Source organism: Salmo salar, chromosome 01, assembly GCF_965601325.2.
Source record: "Salmo salar chromosome 01, fSalSal1, whole genome shotgun sequence".
NCBI lineage: Eukaryota > Metazoa > Chordata > Actinopteri > Salmoniformes > Salmonidae > Salmo > Salmo salar.
This window is the reverse complement of record NC_138291.1, coordinates 77,488,829-77,510,954: the sequence shown is the minus strand read 5'-3', so window position 1 is coordinate 77,510,954 and position 22,126 is coordinate 77,488,829. Positions and strand designations below refer to the sequence as shown.

The window sequence follows — 22,126 nt, the reverse complement described above, 5'->3', positions numbered from 1 at the left end:
TTCTTTGTGTCCTTTCCCTCATCTGCATAAAGTAGCCATCGGGTGAAATCAAATACCTGTTACTGTAGGTATCATCACCATTTTGCTTTGACCTTTTCTTTGTTTTCAGATCAGTGCAGTTGAAGGAGAGGAGAGCATTGACTATTGAGATGCACCCTCAGACAGTAACGCCTGATTCACACTATCGAGCCAAGTCGAGCTGTACAATGCTGGCCTGGTTAAGCATACACCATAGTTCTGAAACCATGCTGGAAAGGACAATGTGAAATTAAAATATCCTGGCCAGCACAGTTTGGTTCGGGTTGGCCCTATAGTGTGAAAAAGGCTTCAGTGTTGTTTTCGTTGACTTCCTGGTGAGAGGGAGGAACAGTGGGGTCGTGTGCAGGTCATCAGACTCCAGCTCAGAGGGGATCTCCCTAAAGCTCAGAGGGCGTATCTCGTTACCCAGAGGCACCCACAGCCACAGGCACTGAACTGAACTCTGGATAACTCTAGTGTGGCGAAGGAGATAGTTGCTCTGGGTTAGGATTAGATATACAGGTATGCCTATTCATGTATCAAAAACAGGAGGGAGGGATACACTCCAAAAACTGTTCTTTGAAAACAGTGTATTTCCCATTTCTGATTCTTTGGCCTCTGTTTTCTTAGGCCTTTGGATTTCTTGCGGACCATACGCTGTGGACTGGAAACTATTTACATAAACTGATCATAGTTTTGCTCCTCACCTGTAACTGTGATATGGCTCTGGGATCGTCTGATCGGCTTTCTCGGTCTGCTCAGGGCCATAAGCACCGCCGTTTTCGGGGAGTCCTGCGCCACATCCTGTTCCCCTGGTGACAACATCCCCCCTTTGCCCCTTACCCCATCTCCAGCCCCTCCCCTTTCCACAGGACCTTCTCCTTTCCCACGAATCGGTGTGTCTTTCAAAAACACAGTGGCGCCTAGCGTCCGACTTGTTTCCATGGCAACCAGCCTTCCATGAGGCGAGGGGGGTGCGTTAGAGTCCAAGGGGGGGTGTAGGTCAGTCTGCATGGCAGTCTCTGCGGTGCGTTCGGAGCTGCTGGTGCGGCGAGAGCGGTCCTCAGTGGAGATGCAGACGTCCACCATGTCGGAGCCAAAGGCGGGGGGGAAGAGGACCTGGGAGAGACCACTAAGGGAGCTGAGGGGGGTGGAAGACAGGGAGGAGGCCGAGGAGTAAGAGTCAGAGCCCTGGGAGGAGGACGGAGGCCCTCCATTGGCCACTGCATGGGGAAGAAGAGGAAGTCATTTAGAAACAGTAGCTGGAGATTTGAAAAGTAAATGTATAGTGTTTCAATACCAAAGGACGCAATATAATATTCTCTAATGATGCAAAATGTATGTTAAAGACACCTATTGGTAGTTTGATGAAAGTGACCACCAGCGAACCTCATAAGTGGAGTTGAAATCAGGGTTTATTGTGTAATCAGAATGAAGTCATATTTTCCTCAGTTTTATATTGTGTCCTCAAATCATCCAACTCTAGTTCCCATCCCACAGTACACAAGCTGTATACATAACACACATTTTAACAAGATCATAAAGTCTTTGTAGTTGGTACAGACTGACATCTGGCTGAGCTCACTGTTTGTTTATTTGTTTATTTGGATCCCCATAAGCTTTTGCAGAAGCTACTCTTCCTGGGGTCCACAAAAACACAAAACATGACAAGTAACAAAACACTGATAGACAAGGACAGTAACACACATTTTAGATACAACAAAATACAAACAAAGCAACTAAAAAATAATACAAACAATACAACAAAAAATGTGTGTGTTAGTGTGTTTTTAATCTGTTTTTTTAAAGGTACATTTGCTGTTTGGAATCATGGCTCTGTATAAAACTGTGCATTGCCGGGAATTTGTTTTGGACTTGGGGACTGAGAAGAGACCCCTGGTGGTATGTATTGTGAGGTATGTATGGGTGTCTGAGCTGAATGTTATTTGATAATGCAGACAATCTGGAATGTTCGTCACAGTAATATTTCTCATAAAACTAGAAGAGAAGCAGTTAATCTCTCATCAACCCTCAACCAGAAAAGACTGGCAAGCATGTCATTGATGTTTGTTCTGTATGTGCAGTTAAGGGCTCTGTTTTAAGCAAGCTGCAGCATGGCTAAGTCTTTCTTCGCTGCACTTGACCATATTACTGGACAGTAATCAAGATGGGACAAGACCAGAGCCTAAACAACTAGTACAGTTGATTGTTGTGTCAAAAAGCAGAACATCTTTTTATACCAGACATACCTCTCCCCATCTTCACAAGAAATGTGTCAATATGGCATGATAATTGACCATCCAATATCATACACCAGGAGTTTAGCTTCCTCACCTTGCTCAATGGTCATACCAGTCTTAAATACCATGTATTTAAGACCAATTTATTATTAATCACCCACTCTGATGCTGACTTTAAGTGAGCTCACTGGCTTTGGGTGCTGACATGTGGAATCTGCATACATAGTCATTCTAGCTTCATGTAAGACCAGTGGCAAATCATTTGTAAAAATTGAGAAGAGTAATGGCCCAAGGCAACTGCCCCCCTGGGACACTGCACTGTACATATCTTATGATAGAGAAGCTTCCATTGAAGAACGCTCTCTGGGTTCTGTTGGATAAATAACTCTCCAACCATGTGATGGCAGGTGATATAAAGTTTTTTCAATAAAAATGTATGATCAATAACATCAAAGGCTGCACTGAAATCTAACAATTCATCTCCAACTATAATCGTATTATCCATTTCTTTTAATCAAACATCAGTCATCAGAGTCAGTGCAGTAGAAGTTGAGTGCCCTTCTCTATTTGCATGCTGAAAGTCAGTAGTTAACTTGTTCTCTGAAGAATAACATTGTATTTGGTCAAACACAATCTTATCCATCAGTTTACTAAGCGCAGGCAGCAAACTGATTGGGCAGCTGTTAGAGCCAGCAAATGGTGCTTTACTATTTTTAGGCAGTGGAATTACTTTAGCTTCCTTCCACGACTGTGGCACAAACTCATTTAGGCTTTGGTTAAAGTTATAGCAAATAGTAGTGGCAATACAGTCTGCCTCCATTTTCCATAGTTGCCCATCACGGTTGTCTATACCTGGTGACTTATCATTATTGATGGATAACAATAGTTTTTCCACCTCTCCCACACGAACTTGACCAAATTCCAAACAGCAATCCTTCACTTTCATTTTTAGATATTTTATACAAAAATATGATGGTTCACTGTTCAATGTTGTCATTTCACTTCTGAGTTTCCACTTTACCGGTGAAATAGTCATTGAAATTATTGGCAATATCAAAAGGTTTTGTTATAAATGACCCATCAACTTCAATGAACGATGGAGATTAATCGGGTTTTCTGCCCATGACATCATTTAAGGTACTCCAAAGTATTTTTCCATTGTGTTTTATGTCAGTTATCTTTGCTTGGTAATATAAGTTTAGTCACAATATTTCTCAATTTACATCATGTCAACCAATCAGCTGAGCATCCTGACTTCTTTGTCACCTCTTTGGCATAATTGCTTTGAAGCATATCTTTTTTTAAATTCATCATCAATCCAGGGGGCTCTAATAGTTCTCGCGGATAAGAAACTAACAGGTGCATGCTTGTCAACAATTAGCATTAATACTTGTTTTAATACTTCCAGTGCTGCATCTGGATTCAATTCCTCATACACATCAGACCAACATACATTTTTTACATCTTCAACAAAATAACATTTTCTATGATCTCTTATAAATTACTTTAGGCCCAACCTGTGGCACTTTGGCTTTCCTTATTATTGCCACAATGTTATGGTCACTACAGACAATGCAAACTGATTTTGCTTTGGAGCAAAGCTCTGTAGCATTAGTGACGATCTGATCCAACACTATTGGTATGCACTCTAGTTGGTTGAGTGATAACCTGAGTCATATTACAGGCACTAGTCACAGTTAGAAGCTTCATCTTGAGAGGATAGCTAGTTGCTAAGCAGTCAATGTTCAGGTCACCCAGAAAATAGACCTCTCTATTAAACATCACACACATTATCAAGCATTGCACACATATTATTCAAATACTGACTGTAAGCACTTGATGGCCTATAGCAGCACCCCAAAATAAGAAGTTCTAGATGAGGCAGGTGAACTCGCAACCACAACACTTTAACAACATTTGACATTAGATCCTCTCTAAGCTTTACAGGAATATGGCTCTGAACATATACAGCAACACCTCCACCATGGGCATTCCTGTATTTTCTGTAGATGTTATATCCCTGTATTGCTACTGCTGTATCAAAGGAATTCGTTTCAGAGATGGCCAGTATTTGAATGTTATCTGATGTTAGCAAGTCATTTTTTTTCATGAACCTTATTTCTAAGGCTACATATATTAATATGGCTATTCTTAGCCCTTGCATTGGTAGCTTATTGGAGATAAACATAAAAGGGAGACGAGACAAAATAAATGTGTGTGTGTGTGTGTGTGTGTGTGTGTGTGTGTGTGTGTGTGTGTGTGTGTGTGTGTGTGTGTGTGTGTGTGTGTGTGTGTGTGTGTGTGTGTGTGTGTGTGTGTGTGTGTGTGTGTGAGATGTTGGGCTGAAGCTACTGACCCTGAGGCTTGTCTCTCTCATTCCTCCCAGGCTTTTTGGAGGGAGGATGGACAATGAGCTGGTCGTAGCAGATGTTAGCAATGTTCCCATGCTCTCTGACAGCTTTCATAGTTGGGATAAGTTCTTTCCGCCTCTGGCACACAGCTTCAGAGAGGTCCTCGTTGAGGATGATGTTGGTTCCTCTCAAGTTCTTGGCTCTCTCCAGAACAGCCATCTTGTCCTTAAACCTCCGGAACTTGACCACTATCGGCCTCAGTCTGTCACCTAGGCTGGTTACATGTTTTCCAGACCTGTGGGCGCGTTCCACCTCAATCTTCGTATGATCCATCGGCAGCTTTTCAGTGATCATTCTTTCGTATTTTCTCCTCAGACTCGGTCAAGCTCTCATGTGAAGACTCTGGTATGTCATTCAGAACAATGTTATTCCTCCTGGATTGTCCCTTTAGATAGTCATTTTTTCCAGGCATTGTTAATAATGATTCACAGAGAGAGTGCTGATGTCAGCGAGAGGATTTACAGTTTTTTGTCATCTTGCTGCAAGTTTCTTTCAGGACATCCTCTCCTTGCAAACAATTCTTGAAGGTCCTGGACCTCTCTGGTCAGATTGTCTATTATTTTGTTAGTTGAGTCCATCAGTATTTGGACAAAGCTCTTGAAGCTATTTTCCTATTGTTGTAACAACTGCTTGTAGAACTCTTTTTGTTTGTTTAAAAGATCCTTCACCTGTGATAGAGAAATACTGTCCCCTCCATGACTCCCACCTTTGGCTTTGGATGCCATGGTAGGATTGCATGCCAATTCTGGTACTCCATGCAGTTCCAGAAGACAGGGCAGGTCACAGGGAAGATTTAAACAGCAGCAAACAGCAGGGATTCAGACAGCCACAAGCCTGGGACAATCTGCTGTCCCAGCCACAAGGGCTAACTGCGTGTGTTCAATCTGTCAAGGAAACCTTGCTAGCTTGAGAGCTAGTTAGCAGATAGGCTAGCTGCTATGCCAAGCATCTCTTCAAACTTTTGGTTGGCAGTATCCCTGGACAGATATAGCAGTACCAGCAACTGAGGCTAACCCCGTCACGGGATCCAAAAGTAACCAAACTTTTTCAATGGAACACTTTTTCAGAGACTTTCAAAACTTTAAAACAACAAACCGCTGTGTTAGCTAATCCCATTGGCTTTAACTACAGTAAATCCAGAGAATCAATTCAACTACATGAATCATCAGGAAAAATCATATAAAACCCAGAAACGACTCAGTAGCCTTAGATCCCAGCAACCTAAATACACCGAGAGTATGTATCAAATGGCACCCTATTTCTTATATACAGTAGTGCACTACTTTTGACCAGAGCCCTATAGACACTGGTCAAAAGTGCACTAAATAGGGAATAGGATGCCATTTGGGACACAAACCCATCCTGCCACCCAGCCACCAACCTGTCGTAACACGCCGTGCCCAACCCAGAGTACTGCTCTGTCTCTGAGCACACACAGCACTAATCTGGGGCTATTTTCAGACCCACTCATATTAAGCAAAAAAGCAGAGGATCAGATCTGGGGACTGAGTAGAACACCGCAGAGGGATTTAGTTAAAGTACATGTGATGTAGCCGGTGCTCTACTTTAGATTGACACGTTATGTAATGTCATGTAATGTAGAATCTGGCAGAGTCTTAATTGGAGATTGGGATTCTAGAATTGGTGAAGCTTTCATGAAATGAATGGAATATTCAAATAAAACATTGAGGTCAAGCGTTTAATGTACTTATTTTTTATTTTCTACGTTTGAATCCTTTCATGTTACTTATTAGCTCATTGTACTTCCATTAGTATACTATACATTCAGGATTGTCTGTGTGTGAGTAGCATACTAAGAAGGGAGATACATACTTTTGCTGAGCCAGCTGTATTCAGCCACCATCTCTTTGTATGCAGGGTATCTTCCTGCCTCCTGTTAGGATGAAGATAAACATCAGATCATCATCACAATCATCATCATCATAATCATATTCGTTCTCTATCATCATCATTATCATCATCATCCTCCACCTTATTCTCTCCATCATACTCATCATCATCACACACGACATTTCTATAAATATTTTATCAGAAGTTCAGTTCTCACTCCTTATGTGGATATCTGGATGTGTTTACCCTAGGATAGGTGTTCTGAGGACAGGATATAAGTAGACTAGCCTCTATTTCATGACCTTTACAGAGTCTCACAGAAGTTTCTTCTAGCTCTGGGGCCTATGTGACCTTCCGCTCAGTGAAAGTGTGTGGGTGCTACAAGGACAAGTGACCCTTAGGAACTTGACGGACCTCACTGCAATTCCACATGAGGACACACACACACACACACACACACACACACACACACACACACACACACACACACACACACACACACACACACACACACACACGCGCGCATGCAGATGTGTAAACAAATACACACACACACACACACACACCACACACACACACACACACACACACACACGTCCTGTATTAATACAGAAACACAGCACTAGGGAAAAACTTGAGCCCTGACCCAAGATGGCAGACACTCACTCACCAGATTCACCACCTCTCCAGGGCAGCTTATGCCTTCTCACCATACTGCTACTCAGCACAGGTCCACATGGAGAACAGGGCACCATTTTAGGTCAAACACAAGTCTCACTTGACCACTTCTAAGATCCCTACACTTAAGACCACAAAGGAAAGCCACCATTTCAGGTCAGGCGGAAGTCACAGTGGACCCCCTCTGAGAGCCTCCACAATGGCCTTGGTCTGGGCAGGTGTTGGGGGGCGTTTAGCAAACTAACCCGGCTCCTATGTGTGTAATTTTGAGCCATAATGGGGTTTAGCGCAGGGCAGAGGAGAGACATAAAACAAGGCTTTCTGCTGATTATAACTTGATCTTGCTGCCTTGTAAATAATGAACGTCGTCCCTGGCGTTTTTTCTCGCACGGAACCCGAGATGAGAGGAGTAAAGTGAGCCCACTGGAATGTGAGGGGCTGGGCGTGCACACAAACTCACATACACACACACACACACACACACACAGGTACACACACAAACACAGAGGAATGCATGGGCCAGGTGCCAGCTGTCTGCTTTACTATGCTGTCTCACTCCCCTGCGCAAGAAGAGCCGGTGTTGTTTAACGCACTGAAACATCCATTAATGTGCCAGAGTACTTAGAGCACCACGTGATCAACTGTTAGGTATGAAATGGATCTAACCTATTGAACATCGAGTACATGTTTCATATGAAACGTTAGTGTGTACCACTTTCAACCTTGATGTACATGCATTTAGGAGAACAGTATTGATCAGTGTATATGATGGAGAGGAGACAAGGAGTGGAGGCAACTTTAGACTATTTAGATGCACTTATAATGGCTGTGTTTCACTTCAGAAAGATGTTCCCTTTCATCTGCCCAAGCTAGTTCACTCCACTTCACAGATCTGATAGGACTGGATAGGTGAAAGCACTATAGATAGCTAAAGAAAAGGTTTGCGTCCCAACAGGGGTAGTGCACTATAAAGGGAACAGGGTGCCACTAGGAACGCAGTCAAAGATGAGTCTTCTCTCTCACCCTGATGGTTAGCATGATGTGGGTGTGGCTCTTCAGAACTTCCACGGCATTGCTATGGGTGATGCCATCAAAGCTCACCCCATTGGCCGCTAGGATCTGGTCGCCCATCTTGATGCCGTGCTGCTCCGCCAGACCCCCAGGGTCCAACCTGATCACAATACACAGAGAAGTCAAGGAAGATGTGTCATGGAGTTGGCCGGTTGTTTTGAGTTGTGTTTTGTATTGCTCTGAGCTTCTAACGTTGTTCTAACATTGTTCTCTGATAGTTGCCATCCAGTAGTTAGAGTTCAGATTCAATTAAGGGCTGCTCACGTCTCCCACAAGTCAATTCTGAATATATTTACATGTTACAAACAAAGGTATCTCCACTGTATTTTGTTGTTGTTGAGAGCAACAGTGTTGTATGCTTGAGCAGTTTAATCTAGTGATGGGTGGGAACATAAACCTTCACAACCTGTAACTTCCCCAGGACCACGTACTTAGAGACATAGATGCCCAGTCCGAACTCTTTGCCCCCTCTGATGTTGAATCCCAGGCAGTAGTCGTCTGAGGTTGTGTAGAGGTGAACCATCCTACGAAGAACACTGTCTGAACTGGCATCTGAAGGAGTACGACCACTCTCCTCTACTACCATACGCCTCTGGATCAGATCCACCCTGCAGAAACAAACACATGCTAGATATGTACATAAACATACTGTACATACAAACACACACAGATATGTACATACACTAGACCCACTCCAATTTGCATACCGCACTAACAGATCCACAGATGATGCAATCTCTATTGCACTCCACATTGCCCTTTCCCAACTGGACAAAAGGAACACCTATGTGAGAATGCTATTCATTGACTACAGCTCAGCGTTCAACACTATAGTGCCCTCAAAGCTCATCAATAAGCTAAGGACCCTGGGACTAAACACCTCCCTCTGCAACTGGCTCTTGGACTTCCTGATGGGCCGCCCCCAGGTGGCGAGGATAGGTAACAACACATCCGCCACGCTGATAGTCAACACAGGAGCCCCTCAGGGTTGCGTGCACAGTCCCCTCTTGTACTCCCTGTTCACCCATAACTGCACGGCCAGGCACGACTGCAACACCATCATTAAGTTTGCAGATGACACAACAGTGGTAGGCCTGATCATCGACAACGACGAGACAGCCTATAGGGAGGAGGTCAGAGACCTGGCCGTGTGGTGCCAGGACAACAACCTCTCCCTCAATGTGATCAAGATAAAAGGAGATGATTGTGGACTGCAGGAAAAACAGGACCGAGCATGCCCCCATTCTCGTCGACGGGGCTGAAGTGGAGCAGGTTGAGAGCTTCAAGTTCCTTGGTGTCCACATCACCAACAAACTAACATGGTCCAAGCACACCAATACAGTCGTGAAGAGGGCACGACAAAACCTATTCCCCCTCAGGAGACTGAAAAGATTTGACATGGGTCCTCAGATCCTCAAAAGGTTCTACAGCTGCACCATCGCGAGCATCCTGACTGGTTGTATCACTGCCAGATATGGCAACTGCTCGGCCTCCGACCGCAAGGCATTACAGAGGGTAGTACGTACGGCCCAGTACATCACTGGGTCAAAGCTTCCTGCCATCCAGGACCTCTATACCAGGCAGTGTCAGATGAAGGCCCTAAAAATTGTCAGACACCAGCCACCCTAGTCATAGACTGTTCTCTCTGCTACCGCACGGCAAGCGGTACCTGAGCACCAAGTGTAGGTCCAAGAGGCTTCTGAACAGCTTCTACCCCCAAGCCATAAGACTCCTGAACATCTAATCAAATGGCTACCCAGACTATTTGCATTGCCCCCCCCCCCCCCAAATTAGATTTAATGTGACATACTTCACCTCCCTCCTCACCTACTAACACTCAAACACATGCGCACATACACAGCAGCAGCCCCATTCCCCAGTGAGTTCTGTCCTTCCTATCAATTAGTCAAATAGCCATAGTCATAGAGGAAATCCATCTAGCCGTGCACCATGAAACCAAGATCCCTCAGCAGCAAGATAACCTAGTGGTGACGCATCATACTGATGTGACCAGAGATATAATACTAGCTGTTCTACTATGAAAAACGTAATACTTATAAAGAATTCACAAACCATAAGCCTAATGGGATCAATTTCAAAAGGATCATGATGCATTCAACACACTGTTGATGCATACGATACACTCGGTATCACAAAACCGGATACATATTATATGGAACCATGTGACACTAACTATGTAACAGTGGAGGCTGCCGAGGGGAGGACGACTCATAATAAAGGCTAGAACAGAGCGAATAGAATTGAATCAAACAAATGGAAACTATGTGTTTGATGTATCTGATACAATTTCACTAATTCCGCTCCAGCCATTACAACGAGCCCGTTCTCCCCAATTTAGGTACCTCCAACCTCCTGTGCTCTGTATAGTGTTGTTGTTGTACTGATCATATGCATCAGGTAGTCTCCTGCCTGAAACCTTGACTCAGGGGTAGATGTAACATAGTAAATGAAAGTCTGGGACACTGAAATTAGTATGACATGTAACGTTTGGTATGGTACATGTATGCATTTATTTGTTGATGTATGGATGTCCATCATCCATTTCGTGTGATATGTTACGAATTCCAATTTTGTGGCTAACGTTAGCTTGGTTAGGGGTTAAGGTTAGGGCTAAGTAGGGTTTGGGGAAGGGTTAGCTAACATGCTAAGTAGTTGCAACGTAGCTAAAAGGTAGTAAGTGGTTGCAAAGTTGCTAATTCGCTAAAATGCTAAAGTTGTCCATAATGACATTGAACATTCAACCTTTGGGATGCTAGACATTCGTGTTTGCCCCGACCAACCACCCTCTTTTAGTTTTTTCCTTAAGTAACTTTCTGTCTTATGTGACCATACCAAACGTAACATATCATACTCATTTGGATTTCATTTACAATGTTACGTCTAGTCTATGATACCAGCCTGTCTCATTACCCATACTTCGCTCACTCCACTCCAGTGCTTCAGGTGGCTTGAACTAGTCAGGTTGCACTTGAACTTGAATGCTGATTAACAACTACACTCATTTACACACATGTCCCTGTCTCAACTAACCATTACATTAGGAACTGCCCAACTACATCACATAACAGTACAGAGCAGTACAGACGTGACATAATATAACAGTTTAGTACACTCTTAGAAAAAATGGTTCCAGAAGGGGTCTTCGGCTGTCCCAATAAGACAACCCTTTTTGGTTCCAGGTAGAACCCTTTTTGGTTCCAGGTAGAACTCTTTTTGATTCCATGTAGAACCCTCTGTGGAAAGGGTTCTACCTGGAACCCAAAAGGGTTCTACCTGGAACCAAAGAGGTTCTACCTGGAATCAAAAATGGTTCTTCAAAGGGTTCTGCTATGGGGACAGTTGAAGAACATTTTTAGGTTCTAGATATCATATTTCTTTCTAAGAGTGAACAGTACAGTACACTACACTACACTAGGCCCTCTCACCATGTAGTCTTCTCCTTGGAGTAGCGTATACCAGGGACTTTCCCCACACGTCTCACCACCATCTTCAGCCTGTTGTTCCCTGTCAGGACCTTCACAGCACTGCTCATAGTGATGCTTTCCAGGCTGATACCATTCACCTCCACCAACTTGTCCCCTACACAGAGACCTGCCTGCTCTGGAGGGGAGAGACGAAGGGATTTAAGCACAGACTGACTGACGCATACAGTACATACACATGTATACACACGCACACATACAGTTGAAGTCGGAAGTTTACATACACTTAGGTTGGAGTCATTAAAACTTGTTTTTCAACCTGATAAGGGAATTTATATGCTTAAAGGTAATGACCAAACAATTCCACCATGAAACGTAATTATGACATTAAGTAACATATATAATGAATAATTAATTAGACAAATGTAATCATTCTATTCTGTAACATGTATAATGAATTAAAGTACTAAATGTAAGTCCAATAAGGTTCGGTAGAGACATGTGAGGGAGAGAAATGTGTGTGTGTGTGTGTGGGTGTGTGTGTGTGACTAAGAAGATACCGAGAACAATTAAACTGTGTATGACCTGACCTGGCTAGAACTCTGAGAAATGTACGATACGACAGGGAGTCCTTTCAAGGTTCCTCTAATCTCGGGGGGATGGAACTGCCAGCTTGGTAGTGATAAACCGTGGTGAAAACTATGGAGAAGGATACAGCCTACCTACTGTTCGTGTGTATGTATGTGCGTAGGCTATCTACTGTTTGTGTGGAGGTATGTGCATAAGTAGGGAGTGAGTTATAAAATGGCATGTCTTTGTATTGTGGACTTTAGAACGTTCTCGTGAATAAACTGTACGAACCTTTTGCATAAGCTGAGTCTTTGCCTAATTATTATTACACCTAGGGTCTTACAAACCTTGGGGATTGGTCAAAAGCTTAATTGATTGTTAATTATTATCATTGGGATTGAAAATTCTCGCGACACAACCACTCCACAAATTTTTTGTCAACAAACTATAGCTTTGGCAAGTCGGTTAGGACATCTACTTTGTGCATGACACAAGTAATTTTTACAACAATTGTTTACAGACAGATTATTTCACTTATAATTCACTGTATCACAATTCCAGTGATGTCATGGCTTTAGAAGCTGGCTTTATAAGCGTCTGATAGGCCTATTGACATAATTTAAGTCAATTGGAGGTGTACCTGTGGCCTACCTTCAAGGCCTACCTTCAAACTCAGTGCCTCTTTGCTTGACATCATGGGAAATTCAAAAGAAATCAGCCAAGACCTCAGCAAAAACTGTAGACCTCCACAAGTCTGGTTCATCCTTGGGAGCAATTTCCAAACGCCTGAAAGTACCACATTCATCTGTACAAACAATAGTACACAAGTATAAACACCATGGGACCACGCAGCCATCATACCGCTCAGGAAGGAGCCGTGTTCTGTCTCCTAGAGATGAACGTACTTTGATGTGAAAAGTGCAAATCAATCCCAGAACAACAGCAAAGGACCTTGTGAAGATGCTGGAGGAAACAGGTACAAACGTATCTATATCCACAGTAAAAACGAGTGCTATATCGACATAACCTGAAAGGCCGCTCAGCAAGGAAGAAGCCACTGCTCCAAAACCGCCATAATAAAGCCAGACTACGGTTTGCAACTGCACATGGGGACAAAGATCATACTTTTTGGAGAAATGTCCTCTGGTCTCGTGAAACAAAAATAGAACTGTTTGGCCATGATGACCATCATTATGTTTGGAGGAAAAAGGGGGAGGTTTGCAAGCACGGGGGGGCAGCATCATGTTGTGGGAGTGCTTTGCTGAAGGAGGGACTGGTGCACTTCACAAAATAGATGGCATCATGAGGATGGAAAATTATGTGGATATATTGAAGAAACATCTCAAGACATAATCAGGAAGTTAAAGCTTGGTCGCAAATGGGTCTTCCAAATGGACAATGACCCCAAGCATACTTCCAAAATTGTGGCAAAATGGCTTAACTACAACAATGTCAAGGTATTGGAGTCACAAAGCCATGACCTCAATCCCATAGAAAATTAGTGGGCAGAACAGAAAAAGCATGTGCGAGAAAGGAGGCCTACAAACCTGACTCAGTTGCACCAGATCTGTCAAATTCACCCAACTTATTGTGGGAAGCTTGTGGAAGGCTACCCGAAACGTTTGACCCAACTTAAACAATTTAAAGGCAATGTTACCAAATACTATTTGAGTGTATGTAAACTTCTGACCCACTGGGAATGTGATGAAAGAAATAAAAGCTGAAATAAATCATTCTCTCTACTATTATTCTGACATTTCACATTCCTAAAATAAAGTGGTGATCCTAACTTACCTAAAGCAGGGAATTTTTACTAGGATTAAATGTCAGGAATTGTGAAAAACTGAGTTTAAATGTATTTGGCTAACGTGTATGTAAACTTCCAACTTCAACTGTAGGAACACACACACACACAAACAAATGCACATGCACACACGCAAGCCCACAAACGCATACTCACACAAACACACTCGTAAAGGCCTGCATGCTCTGCAAGACAAACAGGGGTCATTATGGGGTCAACACACACACACCTCCCTCCCTCTGTTATAGGGCCTACCTGCAGCGCTGTCATCCTCTATCTTGCTGACGAAGATGCTGAGTCCGTGTTCTGAACCACCTCGAACACTGAATCCCAGACGGCCGTCTGCACTCTTATCTACTGTCACTGTGTGGAGGTCTTCACAGTCATCCCCACCTGTAAACAAGAGGGAACAGGCACTCTGAGATCCAATGCAGTAGAAACACTGTACTGACAACAAGTTGGCTACAGAAGAAATATGGGAGTTGTAAGTAAATGTATTATTGTCCTGAACTAATGAAGGATCTTCAGCTCAGCAGGCTTTAGTTTTGTGGACTTAAGAGTTCATACAACACTGTGTTACTGTGGGAGGGGGAGTAGACACAGTAAAATTATTACCATCGACAGGAGAGTTGATGAGGATGACTCTGCCCATGGGTGAGGACCTGCCTCCCCTGTGGCGGTGATGCTTCTTCTGCATGTAGCGGTTTGTCGAGTGGGACCCCCCAGCCTGGCCCCCATGGCCCCCATTGTGGGAGTGAGGGTGGCCTCTCCCGTTGTGAGAGTGAAGGTGGTCTCCCCCATTATGATTGTGGGGGTAAGGGTAGCCTTCTCCATTGTGAGGGTGGGGGAGAGGATGTCCTCGCCCATTGGTCATTTCCCTATGGTTGTGGTAGTCAGAGGAGTGAGCCATGGCGAGAGGCCTACTCCCCCTCCCACACTCATCCACACCAGGGACTTGCCTGGAGATGCAGAGGGGATGGGAGGAGAGGTAGAGGGGAGTGAGGGGGTGGTTTGGCTGGATCAATCAATCAAGAGTTAAACAGAGGGAACAAGTAAAAAAATCCATCCATTACTGCTTGTCAATAGTGAAGTCCAATACAAAAATGTCCAAAAGCCACATTAGGCTAGTAGAGACATAAAAAACAAAATTATAAAATTGAGTCCATTAGTTAAAGGAGATAAATAAGTTATGGAAACTAGTCAGGTTGCAATCAATCAATCAAGAGTTAAGTTCCCTCACTCCCAAAGTATTTCATCCAGGCACAGTTATGGGACTGAAAAAGTACAATATTTGTATCCTTAATAAGTGAGTGCATCCTTGGGTTTGTTTGTAGACGTCAAAATGAGCTGTCTGTTAATGAACTTCGGGCACATCCATGGCAGTCACCGTTCAAGACCAGTCACTTTTAATCCAGAAAGATGTCCTTCTTTTGCCATTCCAACTGGGTCGTCCACTTCCTCCGGTCCAGCTGCCGGGGCCAAGATGTCTGCTACAGTGGCCTTTGAGTCCATTCTCCTCGACCATGCTGTCCCAGCGCACCGCTCACCCATCTATGAAGCGAGACGTCGTTGGGCACCGCTCTGTAAAAAAAACCTTCCATGATTTCCCACGGGACGTAGTCGGATATCAACAGCCCCGAAAACATTCATGTTTTATTAAAAAGATAAAGGGGACATAGCGTGGAGTACGGTTTCATAATGCGAGGTATCTCAAACACTGCTCACCTTCTAAAAAGCTTCTCACTTGAGACACACTTTACCTGTCACCAAATATAGATTATTTGATTTATTCAAGTATACACAACTACTTTTGATTGTCATTATGAAGGTAGAATAAGTCCTGCACCTAAGTAGATACAATTTGTGTAGACACAATTTGTGTAGACAATTCCTTTGTAGCATTCGCCCAATGGAGTTCACACGCAGCGCACCACTTCAGCAGCTCCACTTCAGCACCTTGGACAGTGCTCGAGCAACGGGTTACGTAAACAAACAAAGCTAAAAAAATAACAATTAAAGCTTTACTCTTGGCTAAATACCTGCCCCACAAAAGGAGCCCCCTCTCTAATAGTACTGATGACATACCTTATATTGGCTTTGCTATTTCAGAAGTTCGTAGACAATTCAGTCCAATTTAGTCAAAAGTTATTTTAGTATAGGAATAACTTAAAAGGTGACTTCAGCATATAAACCATTAGCGCAATGACGAACGACATGAAGCCCATGAAGGGATTCATATCAAGACCACTTTATAATTAGGCTCACGGATACTTAACATGGACCTAAAGAGGATCCTTAACAGGTCAGAGAGATGCAACAGAGGCACACAAAAGATACCAACAATTTTGGCTCGGTATCAAACTAGTTCTTTGTTAAATAAATAAATAATAATAGTCTACCTAAACAGTTTGCTAAAGTTAAACACACGCACACACACTCCCCATCAACACATGCATGCAAACTATGCAGCTAAGTTTAACAATAACATTACCTGTCACCATGTTGTGCTCTGTGACCTCACCTGTGACTAACACAGATAGACATGCATGAGCCCGCCCCTCTCCCATACCATTGGACACCTGCGGATGGCTTAAGACACATTAGTGCCATCTCATTTGCTCTGGACAGTGACAATTGTCTTGGGTATTAATTAATCCTACACTGTAACACCTAGCCAGGTGTCTATGCCACTGCTTATATTATAAGGCTCGCAAAGTAGCAAATAATTAAAAAAAATATTGAGGTGCTTATAGGCACTAAACACACAAGCTGTTTGACTCACACAGTAACTAACTAACTATCTAGAATAACTTAGTTAGGCTACTAAGAAAAAACTCCCTGTGCTTTTAGATCTTAGAGAGACTTTAACAAACTGAAACTACTAAAGTCACATAATTGCTGTTCACCTGCTTCGTTAAAGGGGCAATCTGCAGTTGCTTCATATGTTTTTGGACTTATGAATGAATTATTCTTGAAGAATATAACTTATAAATGACTCATGAGCTCAGTTAAATTGTCATACCCCATCAGAACCCAAAATATAAGTTATTTCACTCCAATGTTTGGAAACAAAGTTAATGTAAAAAAACACTATATAGCTTCAAAACATGGTTAAAACTAAAATGTTAATATCAAGGGTGGCCAGTCTTTGCATCCATAACTCTGTCTATGAATTTGAGAGTGGTTACATTTCTCCAGCCCGGTGTGGAGTACGCGTTATTATTGTTTTAACTGCTGATTGACACTTTAAGGAGATACTTAATGAGATAACATACTTATTGTAATTGACTAGACTACATGGCTATTGCTCCTGGGTGACAGAGGTAGAATATATTATTATCTTGTATTGGTGCTATACTGCCATCGTCTGTCTGAGTAATTCCATCTCATGACAGTAGTATATGATCCCTGATAATGAAGGAAATGTAGGCTAGTAGTCTACTTAAGCAATAAGTCACGAGGGGGTGCCAATCAGCATTCAGAGCTCGAACCACCCAGTTTATAATTAAGCAATAAGGCAATATACCACGGCTAAGGGATGTTCTTAAGCGCGACGCAACGCGGAGTGCCTGCATACAGCCCTTAGCCGTGGTATATTAGCCATATACCACAAACCCCCAAGGTGCCTTATTGCTATTATAAACTGGTAATTAGAGCAGTAAAAATAAATGTTGTCATACCCGTGGTATACGGTCTGATATACCACAGCTGACAGCTAATCAGCATTCAGGGCTTGAACCACCCAGTTTAAAATGTATTTATAAACTCAGTTGTGACTGAAAGCATCTTCTGTTAACTTGTTAAATAAATTGTCAATCAATCATTGGACCAGGGCACAAATAATAATACAATAATAATAATAATAATCAATAATTTTGCTCTTTATTTAGTCATCTTACATACAGTTGAAGTCGGAAGTTTACATACATATATTTAAACTCAGTTTTTCACAATTCCTGACATTTAATCCTAGTAAAAAAATCCCTGTCTTAGGTAAGTTAGGATCACCACTTTATTTTAAGAATGTGAAATGTCAGAATAATAGTAGATAGAATGATTTATTTCAGCTTTTATTTCTTTCATCACATTCCCAGTGAGTCAGAAGTGTACATACACTCAATTAGTATTTGGTAACATTTCCTTTAAATTGTTTAACTTGGGTCAAACTTTTCGGGTAGCCTTCCACAAGTTTCCACAATAAGTTGAGTGAATTTTGGCCCCTTCCTCCTGACAGAGCTGGTGTAACTGAGTCAGCTTTGTAGGCCTCCTTGCTCACAAACGTTTTTTCAGTTCTGCCCACTCATTTTCTATGGGACTGAGATCAGGGCTTTGTGATTGCCACTCCAATACCTTGACTTTGTTGTCCTTAAGCCATTTTGCCACAACTTTGGAAGTATGCTTGGGGTCATTGTCCATTTGGAAGACCCATTTGCGACTAAGCTTTAACTTCCTGACTGATGCCTTGAGATGTTGCTTCAATATATCCACATAATTTTCCTCCTTATGATGTCATCTATTTTGTGAAGTGCACTAGTCCCTCTGCAGCAAAGCACCCCCACAACATGATGCTGCCACCCCTGTGCTTCACATTTGGGATGGTGTTCTTCGGCTTGCAAGCCTCCACCTTTTTCCTCCAAACATAAAGATGGGCATTATGGCCAAACAGTTCTATTTCTGTTTCATGGCTTCTTCCTTGCTGAGCGGCCTTTCAGGTTATGTCGATATAGGGTTTGTTTTACTGTGGATATAGATACGTTTGTACCTGTTTCCTCCAGCATCTTCACATTGTCCTTTGCTGTTCTGGGATTGATTTGCACTTTTCGCACCAAAGTACGTTCGTCTCTAGGAGACAGAACGCGTCTCCTTCCTGAGCGGTATGACGGATGTGTGGTCCCATGGTGTTTATACTTGTATACTATTGTTTGTACAGATGAACGTGGTACCTTCAGGCGTTTGGAAATAGCTCCCAAGGATGAACCAGACTTGTGGAGGTCAAACATTTTTTTCTGAGGTCTTGGCTGATTTCTTTTGATTTTCCCATGATGTCAAGCAAAGAGGCACTGAGTTTGAAGTTAGGCCTTGAAATACATCCACAGGTACACCTCCAATTGACTCAAATTATGTCAATAGGTCTATCAGAAGCTTCTAATGTCACGTCCTGACCAGTAAAAGGGGTTATTTGTTATAGTAGTTTGGTCAGGGCGTGGCAGGGGGGTGTTTGTTTTGTGTGTTTGGAGTTATGTTCATTCTATGTTCCCTATCTAGTTTTTGTATTTCTGTGTTTTGGCCTGGTACGGCTCTCAGTCAGGGACAGCTGTACTTCGTTGTCGCTGATTGGGAGCCATACTTAGGTAGCCCTTTTTCCACCTGTCTTTTGTGGGAAGTTGATTTTGCATAGCTGTGAGTAGCCTGCAATACTGTTCGTTCGTTGTGTTTTGTTTATTGTTTTGCTGGTTCACGTTAAATACAGTCTGTGCCTGTATTTAGTTGGGCCAAGAATCTACTCTCACATAGGTATGTGGTTGCAAAGGGCATCAGTGTCTTAACAGCGTGATTTGCCAAGGCAGTATACTCTGAGAGCAGCCCAATCCAGAAATCTGGCAGTGGCTTCTGATTAAATTCTGTTTTCACAGAACCGCTTGTTGCAATTTCGATGAGGCTCTCTTGTTCAGATATCGATAAGTGGACTGGAGGCAGGGCATGAAAGGGATAACGAATCCAGTTGTTTGTCATCCGTTTCGGGAAAGTACCTGCGTAATTGCGCACCCAACTCACTCAGGTGCTTCGCTATATCACATTTGACATTGTCCGTAAGCTTGAGTTAATTTGCACACAAAACAATCATACAATGATGGAAAGACCTGTGTGTTGTCCTTGTTAATGCAGACAGAGAAGAGCTCCAACTTCTTAATCATAGCCTCAATTTTGTCCCACACATTGAATATAGTTGCGGAGAGTCCCTGTAATCCTAGATTCAGATCATTCAGGCGAGAAAAAACATCACCCAGATAGGCCAGTCTTGTGAGAAACTCGTCATCATGCAAGCGGTCAGACAAGTGAAAATTATGGTCAGTAAAGGAAACTTTAAGCTCGTCTCTCAATTTATAAAGATGTGTCAATACTTTGTCCCTTAATAACCAGCGCACGTCTGTATTTTATAAAAGCTTTACATGGTCGCTGCCCATACCATTGCATAGTGCAGAAAATACACGAGAGTTCAGGGGCCTTGCTTTAACAAAGTTAACCATTTTCACTGTTGTGTCCAAAACATCTTTCAAGCTGTCAGGCATTCCTTTGGCAGCAAGAGCCTTTCCGTGGATGCTGCAGTGTACCTAAGTGGCGTCGGGATCAACTGCTTGCACGCACGTTACCACTCCACTATGTCTCCCTGTCATGGCTTTTGCACCATCAGTACAGATACCAACACATCTTGACCACCAAAGTCCATTTGATGTCACAAAGCTGTCCAGTACTTAAAAAATATCCTCTGCTGTTGTCCTGGTTTCCAGTGGCTTGCAGAAGAGGATATCTTCTTTAACTGACCCCACATAAATGTAACGGACATATACCAGGAGCTGTGCCAGGCCCGCCACGTCTGTTGACTCATCCAGCTGTAACGCATAGAATTCACTGGCTTGTATGCGAAGCAATAATTGTTTCAAAACATCTCCTGCCATGTCAGTGATGCGTCATGAAACAGTGTTGTTTGATGAAGGCATTGTCTGTATACTTTTTTGGGCCTTTTCCCCCAGCATTGTCAAAATAATCTAATCAAATTGTATTTGTCCCAGCCATATCCGCGGCAGCAGGAAGAATGAAGTCTTCCATAATAGTATGGGGCTTGCCTGTCCTAGCCACTCGGTAGCTCACCATATAAGACGTTTCAAGCCCCTTCTTATTAATGGTATCTGTTGCATTTATACATGTCTTACTACTCGAAAGTCGTCTTAACTCTCGCTCAAAAAACTCCCATGGCTTACTTTTCAAATTGGCATATTTTGTTTCTAAATGTCTGTGCAAGAGTGGAGGTTTCATTGAGTTGTGAGGTAGTACTTTTGCACATATGACACACTGGCTGAGGAAAGGCACTACTCCTAATATAAATAAACCCCAAATCAATGTAGTTGTAGTCATCATATTTGGGTCTCTTCATGGTCCAACGTCCCTGTCTATTGTTCGGTGCTTTCCCGGGTAAGGGGACAGTAGCTCTTCGGCTGCATCAGATTCACAACCCTCAGTGTCCATGCTAGCAGGGCTAACAACAAATATAGAATTACTGATCCTAGCATTGGATGTGCTCGTGGAAGCAGAACAACTTGTGTTGTCGACAGGTGCAGGTGTAGTACTGCTGGTAGTAGCAGTACTACCAGTAGAGCTGGTAAGTGTCTATGGACGCGGGCCTTACTTTTTTTTAACCATTTATCAATTTTCAAGTAAACGGAATGAGCAGCATCTTTGTTTGGCTACATACGGACTGTTAGTGGAATTCCCGCGAGAGAGTAAAGGTTAATGTGATTGGATGTTAATTATTTGTCTAGGCTACCTGTATTTGACATTGTGTTGTTATTCCGCTGAACACTAGATGGTTTAATTTTATTTTTGGCAGTGAAACGAGGCTACTCAGGCAAGAAAAATATATATCACATTTTTATTTGGAGTATCCCCGACGGCATTGCGCGTACCCCTGGGGATAGATCGACTGGGATTGTGTACATCAACTGGTGCGGCACTATCAGAGGTCATCGTGAGGATGGTTCGTAGGTGAGTCAGTTTACAGACAGACGGAGGTTGAGATGGCAGAAGCAGAAGTGTTGTTTGAAGCTGAAAGCGCGTAAAGTACAGTTAGTGAGAAAGATGAGTGGACAACGGTGAAGACCAACAATGGAACAAAATGGGCTAACATTGTGGGATTTTTTTTATGTATATATATATATACATATATATATATATATATATAATTATGCGGGGTAATTATTATCCATTCGCACAGTAGCTGGCGGAATGCACATATAAATTGATGCGAACACCATAATACCAAAG

The 22,126-nt window shown here is 42.8% G+C and overlaps 1 protein-coding gene across 1 annotated transcript in view; it reads right to left on the bottom strand.

Moving 5' to 3' along the window:
• The window catches only part of pdzd7a (PDZ domain containing 7a), a 46,728-nt gene extending 31,732 nt beyond the window's left edge, over window positions 1–14,996 (bottom strand). The window contains exons 1-7 of the mRNA XM_082967622.1: window positions 14,702–14,996; window positions 14,342–14,479; window positions 11,716–11,890; window positions 8,701–8,877; window positions 8,222–8,369; window positions 6,503–6,563; window positions 726–1,241 (exon numbers count right to left, since the gene is read on the bottom strand). Of these exons, the coding sequence (XP_082823748.1) occupies window positions 726–1,241; window positions 6,503–6,563; window positions 8,222–8,369; window positions 8,701–8,877; window positions 11,716–11,890; window positions 14,342–14,479; window positions 14,702–14,996 (1,510 nt within the window). The remainder of the gene's footprint in view (window positions 1–725; window positions 1,242–6,502; window positions 6,564–8,221; window positions 8,370–8,700; window positions 8,878–11,715; window positions 11,891–14,341; window positions 14,480–14,701) is intronic.
• Window positions 14,997–22,126: the final 7,130 nt, after the last annotated feature.